This window comes from Lampris incognitus, chromosome 15 (genome assembly GCF_029633865.1).
Source record: "Lampris incognitus isolate fLamInc1 chromosome 15, fLamInc1.hap2, whole genome shotgun sequence".
In the NCBI taxonomy this organism is placed as follows: domain Eukaryota; kingdom Metazoa; phylum Chordata; class Actinopteri; order Lampriformes; family Lampridae; genus Lampris; species Lampris incognitus.
The window spans coordinates 7,985,141-7,998,266 of NC_079225.1; the positions used below are offsets into that span (position 1 = coordinate 7,985,141).

The following is a 13,126-nucleotide window of genomic DNA, read 5'->3' on the forward strand; positions in this document are numbered from 1 at the left end:
AAGAATGCATGAGTGTGTGTGTGTGTGTTTGTGTGCGCGTCAGTATGTGTCCAGTTGTTAGCTGGTGTTGTTATTAGCTGAGGAAGGTCAGGAGATGTGAAGGCGCTCTTTTTGAATTGAGTCTTTTGCAGACCAAAAGCACCAGAGAAGTGGAAGAGCTGTTTTTTTTCTCCCAAAAATGATCACAGCAGAGAGACCACGGCACCCGGCACGCCTGTAGGAATAACAGACACATCATTATACAGACCCACACACAGTGTTGAAAGCATGTATAAAGATACTTCTCACATGGGGCCTATATTAAAGTATTGATCCTGGATGTATGATGAGAGTCTTGGAAACTTGCAACACTCTTGTCGCTCTGTGACAGGAACGTCTCTATAAAGAAGTGTCCGTTTTTCGTACAGTGCTATACATCTGAGCAGATGAAGTATAAAACCAGCATAGAGTCTAGAACAAAGGCCTGAATCATAGAGTCTAGAACAAAGGCCTGAATGATGTTGCCTTTTTCTGGACGTCACAACCATTTTGGATCTCTAATAGAATTCAAGATAGACAGCTGCTGAAGGTTTCTTTAACTTCGACTACTACTACTACTACTACTACTACCTTCGGCTGCTCCCGTTAGGGGTTGCCACAGCGAATCATCCATTTCCATTTCTTCCTGTCCTCTGCATCCTCTTTACCTTCAACAGCTGCCGGCCACAAATACTGGTGGATCCCACAGTTCACCAGTTTAAGTAGTTCACAAGCCAAACAATGCAGCGGGGGGGGGGGGGGGCATTATCCTGCACATGGTCCAAGGTACAATGTCCCATGATCTCTCAGCTTCCACCCTGGGAAGGCATCTGTGCACAGGATAATGAATTCCCTCTTGCACCCCATCCGCCCTGCGGTGCACCCTGGCCCTGTGATGCACCCCAAATGCCCTGCGGTGCACCCTGACCCTGCGGTGCACCCCGAACGCCCTGCGGTGCACATCTGGCAAAAAGACACCATGGATGGCTATCCACCAGGGGTGGCAAACAGTACATGTACTTGCCAGCCTCAGGCAAATTTGAGCAGCGTGTGGCTGGTAAAATTTGGGTGAAGGTCTGGCTGTACTCATGAGCACTGGATGTACTTCAACCGGAGACAAAACTAGAGTGACTGAAAGCAGAGACTTGTTGGTCTTAAAGAGCACCGATGACAAAGTGTTGTGTAATGTGGCACCATTTGAATTATATGACTCCCTGACCAACACCATGAACTTTGATTGGTATATATGTTTGTGTGTGTGTGTGTGTGTTTGTGTTTGATACACTAGCAGTGCTGTAACTATGTTCATTGGTGTGTTGATTTAAATAAACAGCAACAAAAAAAAAACAAACAAAACATCCCAGAAACTTCGGTTATCCTTGCAAACTTGCCCCCTGGACATTCACTTCCAGCAGACACCCGTGTACAGGTCTGACATGTGCAGGTCTGACATATACAGGTCTGACGTGTACGGGTGTGACAGAAACCCTCTGGTCAGAAACCGTTTGGTACCAGTGTGAGAGTGTGTGGTTGTTGAAGCTTCACCGTTGCTGTGGAGCAGGATAGCACCAGGACACTAAGGTTAGCCAGTGGACTAGAGGGACTCCGGAAGAAGCAGTCCTTTACAATGTGTATGTGTGTATGTGTATGTGCCTAGTTGCCTGTGGATCTCTGCATGACCCCTTGTCTGCCGTCAGCTGTCTGTGTATCTCGTCACCTGTGTGGGTGACTAACTCATTGTGTGGTTGTGTGTGTGTGTGTGTGTGTGTGTGTGTTGATGTGTGTTGATGTGTGTTTAGTTGCAGGCGAAGTATTCTTTGAGCGGAGCAAAGAGGTGCCTGATGACGGGGACACTCCAGGAGCGTCCCAGCAGCCTCTGTCTGGCCAGCCGGCTCATGTTGGACACGTCTGTGTAGTGGACGGGGAAACCGAACACCCTGGAGACACAGGAACAAGCCAGAGGAGAGCAACCTGAAACACTGCACGAGGCGAGCCCATGACACCAGAGGTGATGCTTTTATTTCTTTGACCCCCCCCCCTTATTCTCCCCAATTGCACCTGACCAATTACCCCACTATTCCGAGCTGTCTCGGTCGCTGCCCCACCCCCTTTGCTGGTCCAGGGAGGGCTGCAGACTACCACATGCCTCCTCCAATACATGTGGAGTCGCCAGCCGCTTCTTTTCACCTGACAGTGTGGAGTTTCACCAGGGGGACGTAGCGTGTGGGAGGATCACGCTGTTCCCCCCAGTTCCCCCTCCCCCCTGAACAGGCACCCCGACCGATCAAAAGAGGCGCTAGTGCAGCGACCAGAACACCTACACACATTCGGCTTCCCACCCGCAGACACGGCCAATTGTGTCTGTAGGGATGCCCGACCAAGCCGGAGGTAACGTGGGGATTCGAACCGGCGATCCCCGTGTTGGTAGGCAACGGAATAGACCGCTACGCTACCTGGATGCCCAGAAGTGATGTTTCTAACTGCTGCTTGGAAATCAAGTAGGGGAGAGACCTATCTGTCTCTCTCTCTCTCTCACACACACACACACACACACACACACACACACACACACACACACACACACACACACACACACACACACACACACACACACACACAAAAGACACGAGACAGGGGGGACACAATTGTACCTCTCCATTTCGGTGCACCAGAGGATGTCCTCCTTGTTATCCATGTAGACAGGAAAATGCTCATCTTTACCCTGCTTCACAGAGTTCGAACGTGTAGTTATTGTCCGCAGCTTTTCAAACTTGAAACAACACACACACACACACACACACACACACACACACACACACACACACACACACACACACACACACAAAATTAGACAGGCAACACAAATAATCAGCACCCTCAAAACTAAATCTATGGAATAGAACTATCAGTTATGCGTATAATACCAGTACTGCTTTTATCAAGTAGTTTCCAATATGCTTTTGTATTTTTCTTCTTTCCATGTTCTTTCCTACTTCTTCACTGGTGGTGCAGTTTCATGCACCACCTGCGGGAGGTAAGTGAATGTGCTTCTTCCAGCACATCCCCTCAAAGCTTCTTAAAATATATATATTTTCGTGTCCCTAGCTAGTTTATGTGAGCTTCTGTCTCATCTTTTGCTGTTTAATTTGTATTGACTCATCTCATCTCGTCTCATCTTCAGCCGCTTCTCTGGGGTGGGGTCGCGGTGGCAGCAAGCTAAGTAGGGCACTCCAGACCTCCCTCTCCCCAGCAATGCCCCCCAGCTCCTCCTGGGGGATCCCAAGACGTTCCCATGCCAGATTGGACATGTAGTCCCTCCAGCGAGTTCTGGGTCTACCCCGGGGTCTCCTCCCAGTTGGACGTGCCCAGAAAACCTCCAAAGGAAGGCGCCCAGGAGGCATCCTGATCAGATGCCCGAACCACCTCAACTGGTTCTTTTTGACACAAAGGAGCAGCGGCTCTACTCCGAGCTCCCTTCGGATGTCCGAGCTCCTCACCCTATCGCTAAGGCTGAGCCCAGACACCCTACGGAGGAAACTCATTTCAGCCGCATGTATTCGCGATCTTACCCTTTCGGTCACTACCCAAAGCTCATGACCATAGGTGAGGGTTGGAATAAAGATTGACTGGTAAATTGAGAGTTTTGCCTTCCGGCTCAGCTCCTTCTTCACCACAACAGACTGGTACAATGTCCACATTACTGCTGATGCTGCACCAATCCATCCTACCCTCAATCGTGAAGAAGACCCTGAGATACTTGAACTCCTTCACTTGAGGCAACAACTCAACCCCAACCTGGAGGGAGCAATCCACTATTTTCTGGTAGAGAACCATGGCCTCAGACTTGGAGGTGCTGACTCTCATCCCGGCCATTTCACACTCAGCTGCAAACTGCGGAGGTCGCGTTCTGATGAAGCCAACAAAACCACATCATCTGCAAAGAGCAGAGATGCAGTTTTGAGGTTCCCAAAATGGACACACTCCTCACCTTGGCTGAGCGTTGAGATCCTGTCCATGAATATCACAAACAGAATCGGAGTCAAGGGACAACCTTGGTGGAGACCAACAACCACCGAAAACGTGTTTGACTTTGGGCCGAGAATGCTGACACAGCTCTCACTTTGTTTAAACAAGGACCAGATGGCTTTTGTATTTTGTAATTTGTACTGACTATCCCACAGCAACAGCCTTTATTTCACACACATGCACACACACACGCACACACACAAACAAACAAAGAAACAAAAGATTACACACATGTGTACCTTGGCTGTGCGTCCATGCTCGAGACACTCCTGTAAGTCCAGCTTGTCGTTGACCATGGGTGTCAGGGGTCTGAGCAGAGCAACAATGTCGTACAAAAGAAGGACAAGTGAGAAGGGACAAATTCAGCTGGTTCAACAAGTCAATTTTCTAAAAATCTAAAGTTGAATTTTTATGTAATGAAGGAATTCTAAAATCTAGTTAATGAAAACTAATACCGAGATCGCTCCATGACCTCTGTCATTTACATGAAAACTAATACCGAGATCGCTCCATGACTTCTGTCATTTACATGAAAACTAATACAGAGATCGCTCCATGAGTTCTGTCATTTACATGAAAACTAATACCGAGATCGCTCCATGAGTTCTGTCATTTACATGAAAACTAATACCGAGATCGCTCCATGACTTCTGTCATTTACATGAAAACTAATACCGAGATCGCTCCATGAGTTCTGTCATTTACATGAAAACTAATACCGAGATCGCTCCATGAGTTCTGTCATGTACATGAAAACTAATACCGAGATCGCTCCATGACTTCTGTCATTTACATGAAAACTAATACCGAGATCGCTCCATGACTTCTGTCATGTACATGAAAACTAATACCGAGATCGATCCATGAGTTCTGTTATTTACATGAAAACTAATACCGAGATCGCTCCATGAGTTCTGTCATTTACATGAAAACTAATACCGAGATCGCTCCATGACTTCTGTCATTTACATGAAAACTAATACCGAGATCGCTCCATGAGTTCTGTCATTTACATGAAAACTAATACCGAGATCGCTCCATGAGTTCTGTCATGTACATGAAAACTAATACCGAGATCGCTCCATGAGTTCTGTTATTTACATGAAAACTAATACCGAGATCGCTCCATGAGTTCTGTCATGTACATGAAAACTAATACCGAGATCGCTCCATGAGTTCTGTTATTTACATGAAAACTAATACCGAGATCGCTCCATGACTTCTGTTATTTACATGAAAACTAATACCGAGATCGCTCCATGACTTCTGTCAATTACATGAAAACTAATACCGAGATCGCTCCATGACTTCTGTCATTTACATGAAAACTAATACCGAGATCGCTCCATGAGTTCTGTCTTTTACATGAAAACTAATACCGAGATCGCTCCATGAGTTCTGTCATTTACATGAAAACTAATACCGAGATCGCTCCATGACCTCTGTCATTTACATGAAAACTAATACCGAGATCGCTCCATGACTTCTGTCATTTACATGAAAACTAATACCGAGATCGCTCCATGACTTCTGTCATGTACATGAAAACTAATACCGAGATCGATCCATGAGTTCTGTCATGTACATGAAAACTAATACCGAGATCGCTCCATGAGTTCTGTCACTTACATGAAAACTAATACCGAGATCGCTCCATGACTTCTGTCATTTACATGAAAACTAATTCCGATATCGCTCCATGAGTTCTGTCATTTACATGAAAACTAATACCGAGATCGCTCCATTAGTTCTGTCATGTACATGAAAACTAATACCGAGATCGCTCCATGACCTCTGTCATGTACATGAAAACTAATACCGAGATCGATCCATGAGTTCTGTCATTTACATGAAAACTAATACCGAGATCGCTCCATGACTTCTGTCATGTACATGAAAACTAATACCGAGATCGATCCATGAGTTCTGTCATTTACATGAAAACTAATACCGAGATCGCTCCATGAGTTCTGTCATTTACATGAAAACTAATACCGAGATCGCTCCATGAGTTCTGTCATGTACACTACCGTTCAAAAGTTTGGGATCACCCAAACAATTTTGTGTTTTCCATGAAAAGTCACACTTATTCACCACCATATGTTGTGAAATGAATAGAAAATAGAGTCAAGACATTGACAAGGTTAGAAATAATGATTTGTATTTGAAATAAGATTTTTTTTACATCAAACTTTGCTTTCGTCAAAGAATCCTCCATTTGCAGCAATTACAGCATTGCAGACCTTTGGCATTCTAGCTGTTAATTTGTTGAGGTAATCTGGAGAAATTGCACCCCACGCTTCCAGAAGCAGCTCCCACAAGTTGGATTGGTTGGATGGGCACTTCTTTGAGCAGATTGAGTTTCTGGAGCATCACATTTGTGGGGTCAATTAAACGCTCAAAATGGCCAGAAAAAGAGAACTTTCATCTGAAACTCGACAGTCTATTCTTGTTCTTAGAAATGAAGGCTATTCCATGCGAGAAATTGCTAAGAAATTGAAGATTTCCTACACCGGTGTGTACTACTCCCTTCAGAGGACAGCACAAACAGGCTCTAACCAGAGTAGAAAAAGAAGTGGGAGGCCGCGTTGCACAACTGAGCAAGAAGATAAGTACATTAGAGTCTCTAGTTTGAGAAACAGACGCCTCACAGGTCCCCAACTGGCATCTTCATTAAATAGTACCTGTTAGAGCCTGTTTGTGCTGTCCTCTGAAGGGAGTAGTACACACCGGTGTAGGAAATCTTCAATTTCTTAGCAATTTCTCGCATGGAATAGCCTTCATTTCTAAGAACAAGAATAGACTGTCGAGTTTCAGATGAAAGTTCTCTTTTTCTGGCCATTTTGAGCGTTTAATTGACCCCACAAATGTGATGCTCCAGAAACTCAATCTGCTCAAAGAAGTGCCCATCCAACCAATCCAACTTGTGGGAGCTGCTTCTGGAAGCGTGGGGTGCAATTTCTCCAGATTACCTCAACAAATTAACAGCTAGAATGCCAAAGGTCTGCAATGCTGTAATTGCTGCAAATGGAGGATTCTTTGACGAAAGCAAAGTTTGATGTAAAAAAAATCTTATTTCAAATACAAATCATTATTTCTAACCTTGTCAATGTCTTGACTCTATTTTCTATTCATTTCACAACATATGGTGGTGAATAAGTGTGACTTTTCATGGAAAACACGAAATTGTTTGGGTGATCCCAAACTTTTGAACGGTAGTGTACATGAAAACTAATACCGAGATCGCTCCATGACTTCTGTCATGTACATGAAAACTAATACCGAGATCGATCCATGAGTTCTGTCATTTACATGAAAACTAATACCGAGATCGCTCCATGACTTCTGTCATTTACATGAAAACTAATACCGAGATCGATCCATGAGTTCTGTTATTTACATGAAAACTAATACCGAGATTGCTCCATGAGTTCTGTCATTTACATGAAAACTAATACCGAGATCGATCCATGAGTTCTGTCATTTACATGAAAACTAATACCGAGATCGCTCCATGACTTCTGTCATTTACATGAAAACTAATACCGAGATCGCTCCATGAGTTCTGTCATTTACATGAAAACTAATACCGAGATCGCTCCATGACTTCTGTCATGTACATGAAAACTAATACCGAGATCGCTCCATGACTTCTGTCATGTACATGAAAACTAATACCGAGATCGATCCATGAGTTCTGTCATTTACATGAAAACTAATACCGAGATCGCTCCATGAGTTCTGTCATTTACATGAAAACTAATACCGAGATCGCTCCATGACTTCTGTCATTTACATGAAAACTAATACCGAGATCGCTCCATGAGTTCTGTCATTTACATGAAAACTAATACCGAGATCGCTCCATGAGTTCTGTCATGTACATGAAAACTAATACCGAGATCGCTCCATGAGTTCTGTTATTTACATGAAAACTAATACCGAGATCGCTCCATGAGTTCTGTCATGTACATGAAAACTAATACCGAGATCGCTCCATGAGTTCTGTTATTTACATGAAAACTAATACCGAGATCGCTCCATGACTTCTGTTATTTACATGAAAACTAATACCGAGATCGCTCCATGACTTCTGTCAATTACATGAAAACTAATACCGAGATCGCTCCATGACTTCTGTCATTTACATGAAAACTAATACCGAGATCGCTCCATGAGTTCTGTCATTTACATGAAAACTAATACCGAGATCGCTCCATGAGTTCTGTTATTTACATGAAAACTAATACCGAGATCGCTCCATGAGTTCTGTCATTTACATGAAAACTAATACCGAGATCGCTCCATGACTTCTGTCATTTACATGAAAACTAATACCGAGATCGCTCCATGAGTTCTGTCATTTACATGAAAACTAATACCGAGATCGCTCCATGAGTTCTGTCATGTACATGAAAACTAATACCGAGATCGCTCCATGAGTTCTGTTATTTACATGAAAACTAATACCGAGATCGATCCATGAGTTCTGTTATTTACATGAAAACTAATACCGAGATCGCTCCATGACTTCTGTCAATTACATGAAAACTAATACCGAGATCGCTCCATGACTTCTGTCATTTACATGAAAACTAATACCGAGATCGCTCCATGAGTTCTGTCATTTACATGAAAACTAATACCGAGATCGCTCCATGACTTCTGTCATGTACATGAAAACTAATACCGAGATCGCTCCATGAGTTCTGTCAATTACAGCTCCATGTAACTGAGTGAAAAGACGACGTGATTAAGTGGTTATTCGATGTATGATGTATATGATTTCCTCTGTGTGTGTGTGTGTGTGTGCGTGTGAGTGAGAGAGTGTGTCTCTCACCTGGCCATGCCTGGTAGGTTACCCCAGAAATATCTAGCACGATGGGCAGCAGACACCTCCTTGGCATCGATCATCACTGGATTACACTGCAGGAGAACAGTGAGGTTACTTTGCTAAAGATGCTAAAGACAAAGATACTCTCTAGATCCCATCGACAGCAACGTACATCAACACACATCACACGAGCCAGAAGCTAAACCAAAGTTACCCACTTCAACTGTCAGTCAAGGAGGGTTTTCTTGAGATTGTCTTCCTTTACATTTCTTTTGGTTGTCTCTCTCTTGTTTTCGTTGGAAAGAAAAAATGTTTGCATTTTTCAATCAACATTGGTTGCTATGGGCTGTTTGGACTTGAGTTTGAATATAAAATACTGAATGCCCAAATTTAAATCTTATCATAGCAAACTGTTCACTAGCAACAACTGCACAATTTTGGACTAGATGTGTTTGGTTTTGTTATCAAGTTTAGAGAGTAACTACACTCGAGACCATTTTAGTGACTCTACTGACATCTACTGGTTAAAAGCCTAAAGGTAAAAAAGGCAAAGGTTAAAAGGTTAAAGGTTAAAAGATAAAAAGGTAATAAAGGAAAGGCTAAAACATGGCAGGTGGGTCTTGGTGGTACTCTGTAGCAGTGTCCCAAGACCTGCCTGCCATGTTTGAGCCTTTACATGGTTTTTAACCTGAAGATGTGAACAAAGTCACTAAAATGGTATAGTTACTCTTGAATAAAGCTGATTTTCAAGACATTACTTTAATGGTAAGTCCTAGACAGACAGCATAGGTGGTCCAACTTTAAAATCTGGTCTGGGCAGTTAAAATCTTTGAAACCACAACGTCATCTGTAGTTCATCAGTCTTCTTCCCTTCCCCAATGAGCAATAATAATTTTTTAAAAAAACGTCATTTTTACCATTGTGGGAGAGCAGCAATGAGGAGACGGAGAGATCGAGTCGAGTCCATCCCGTTTACTCGCCACACAAAACAACACCGATACAGCACAATCTCTCCTGGCAACCAGCTAACCAACCGCTAGGCTGCTGCCAACATGGCTCCGCCCCCTAGGAAACTCTAAGCAGTGCCTACGTCATCACTCTGAACGTCTGCCTTAAAGGGGCAGCAGCCCCTGCTGAATCTACCCTCGATTGTGTATCACCACACTATCATATTTGTTATTGGTGTGTGTGTCTGTGGGTTTTGATTCTGTGCGTGTGTGTGCGTGTGTGTGTTTTCCTCTTGCCTCTAGAAAACGTGAGATGTCTCTCTTGTCACTGACTCCCATGGCGACCACGTTCTCAAACAACCAGAAGAAGGGCCGCTCGTCGCCTGGTTTGGGCCGCGCCTCGTGGAGCAGGCGGTAAAACTCAAAAAATAACCGTCCTGTTCCCTCTAAAATGGAGATATAGGAAGAGAGAGGCTTAGTTGGGGGAAGAGGTTTTAGCTTACACCAGGATTTCTCAAAGTCCGGACCTCGATCCACATCTGGACCGAACGGCAAGTCAATCTGGAGCCAGCCCATAACTCGGGTTCACACCAAACGCGAAGCAATTTTTTGGCGCGATGAGATTAATTACATGCATGTGCGAGTCAACAACAACAGACGCCAACAGACGCCTATTCGCGCCGGGCGACGAAAATAACGCTACGCGTCATTCGCGCGAGTTAAAAAATATTCAATTTGAGCGAGAAGTTCGCGTGACCAAAGCTTATCAACGAATCTCAATCTCCTCTTTTCCGGAAGAGAATTCGCGCCTTCACGTACTCCATCCTGCGGCCTAACTCGCGCGAGTTAACGCGAATGAAACAAAACCATCCCGCCATAAAACTTCCGCACGCAAAGCGATCCGAAAATTCGCTTCGTGTTTGATGCGAACACACCATCCGTTTTCCGTTTTGTGTGTTGTTGCTGCCCAGTTCACACAATATGTCACCTGGGAATCTGCTTTGAGGACGGTGCGAAGCGTTTACTGTCCTACATGCACAGTCATGTAACGTCACAGTAACGAAGCTTTTACTGTCCTACACTCTGTCGCGTAGCGTCACAGTGACGAAGCTTTTACTGTCCTACACTCACAGTCATGTAACGTCACAGTAACGAAGCGTTTACTGTCCTACACTCTCAGTCACGTAACGTCACAGTGACGAAGCTTTTACTGTCCTACACGCACAGTCACGTAACGTCACAGTGACGAAGCGTTTACTGTCCTACACTCTCAGTCACGTAACGTCACAGTGACGAAGCCTATACTGTCCTACATTTACAGTGACGTAACGTCAGTGACGAAGCTTTTACTGTCCTACACTCTGTCACGTAACGTCACAGTGACGAAGCTTTTACTGTCCTACACTTACAGCGACGTAACGTCACAGTGACGAAGCTTTTACTGTCCTACACTTACAGTGAAGTAACGTCACAGTGACGAAGCTTTTACTGTCCTACACTTAGTGACGTAACGTCACAGTGACGAAGCTTTTACTGTCCTACACTCTCAGTCACGTAACGTCACAGTGACGAAGCTTTTACTGTCCTACACTGTCAGTCACGTAACGTCACAGTGACGAAGCTTTTACTGTCCTACACTCTCAGTCACGTAACGTCACAGTGACGAAGCCTATACTGTCCTACATTTACAGTGACGTAACGTCACAGTGACGAAGCTTTTACTGTCCTACACTTACAGCGACGTAACGTCACAGTGACGAAGCTTTTACTGTCCTACACTCACAGTCATGTAACGTCACAGTGACGAAGCGTTTACTGTCCTACACTTAGTGACGTAACGTCACAGTGGCGAAGCTTTTACTGTCCTAAACGCACAGTCATGTAACGTCACAGTAACGAAGCTTTTACTGTCCTACACGCACAGTCATGTAACGTCACAGTAACGAAGCTTTTACTGTCCTACACGCACAGTCATGTAACGTCACAGTAACGAAGCTTTTACTGTCCGACACGCACAGTCATGTAACGTCACAGTGACGAAGCTTTTACTGTCCTACACGCACAGTCATGTAACGTCACAGTGACGAAGCTTTTACTGTCCTACACGCACAGTCATGTAACGTCACAGTGACGAAGCTTTTACTGTCCTACACTTGCAGTAACGTCACAGTGACGAAGCTTTTACTGTCCTACACTCTCAGTCACGTAACGTCACAGTGACGAAGCTGTTACTGTCCTACACTTACAGTGACGTAACGTCACAGTGACGAAGCTTTTACTGTCCTACATTTACAGTGATGTAACGTCACAGTGACGAAGTTTTTACTGTCCTACACTTACAGTGAAGTAACGTTACAGTGACGAAGCTTTTACTGTCCTACCCTCTCAGTCACGTAACGTCACAGTGACGAAGTTTTTACTGTCCTACACTTACAGTGACGAAGCTTTTACTGTCCTACACTCACAGTCATGTAACGTCACAGTGACGAAGCTTTTATTGTCCTACACTCACAGTCATGTAAGGTCACAGTGACGAAGCTTTTACTGTCCTACACTCTCAGTCACGTAACGTCACAGTGACGAAGCCTATACTGTCCTACATTTACAGTGACGTAACGTCACAGTGACGAAGCTTTTACTGTCCTACACTTAGTGACGTAACGTCACAGTAACGAAGCTTTTACTGTCCTACACGCACAGTCATGTAACGTCACAGTGACGAAGCTTTTATTGTCCTACACTCACAGTCATGTAACGTCACAGTGACGAAGCTTTTACTGTCCTACACTCTCAGTCACGTAACGTCACAGTGACGAAGCTTTTACTGTCCTACACTTACAGTGACGAAGCTTTTACTGTCCTACACTCACAGTCATGTAACGTCACAGTGACGAAGCTTTTATTGTCCTACACTCACAGTCATGTAACGTCACAGTGACGAAGCTTTTCCTGTCCTACACTTAGTGACGTAACGTCACAGTGACGAAGCTTTTACTGTCCTACACTCACAGTCATGTAACGTCACAGTGACGAAGCTTTTATTGTCCTACACTCTCAGTCACGTAACGTCACAGTGACGAAGCTTTTACTGTCCTACACTTACAGTCACGTAACGTCACAGTGACGAAGCTTTTACTGTCCTACACTCTCAGTCACGTAACGTCACAGTGACGAAGCCTATACTGTCCTACATTTACAGTGACGTAACGTCACAGTGACGAAGCTTTTACTGTCCTACACTTACAGCGACGTAACATCACAGTGACGAAGCTTTTACTGTCCTACACTTAGTGACGTAACG

The 13,126-nt window shown here is 44.3% G+C and overlaps 1 protein-coding gene across 1 annotated transcript in view; it reads right to left on the reverse strand.

The window, feature by feature from the left end:
• Positions 1 to 1,178: 1,178 nt before the first annotated feature.
• LOC130125486 (DNA (cytosine-5)-methyltransferase 3A-like) overlaps positions 1,179 to 13,126 on the reverse strand; it is a 204,094-nt gene continuing 192,146 nt past the window's right edge. The window contains exons 19-23 of the mRNA XM_056295062.1: positions 10,123 to 10,271; positions 8,885 to 8,970; positions 4,284 to 4,353; positions 2,670 to 2,788; positions 1,179 to 1,955 (exon numbers count right to left, since the gene is read on the reverse strand). Of these exons, the coding sequence (XP_056151037.1) occupies positions 1,814 to 1,955; positions 2,670 to 2,788; positions 4,284 to 4,353; positions 8,885 to 8,970; positions 10,123 to 10,271 (566 nt within the window). The 3' untranslated portion in view covers positions 1,179 to 1,813. The remainder of the gene's footprint in view (positions 1,956 to 2,669; positions 2,789 to 4,283; positions 4,354 to 8,884; positions 8,971 to 10,122; positions 10,272 to 13,126) is intronic.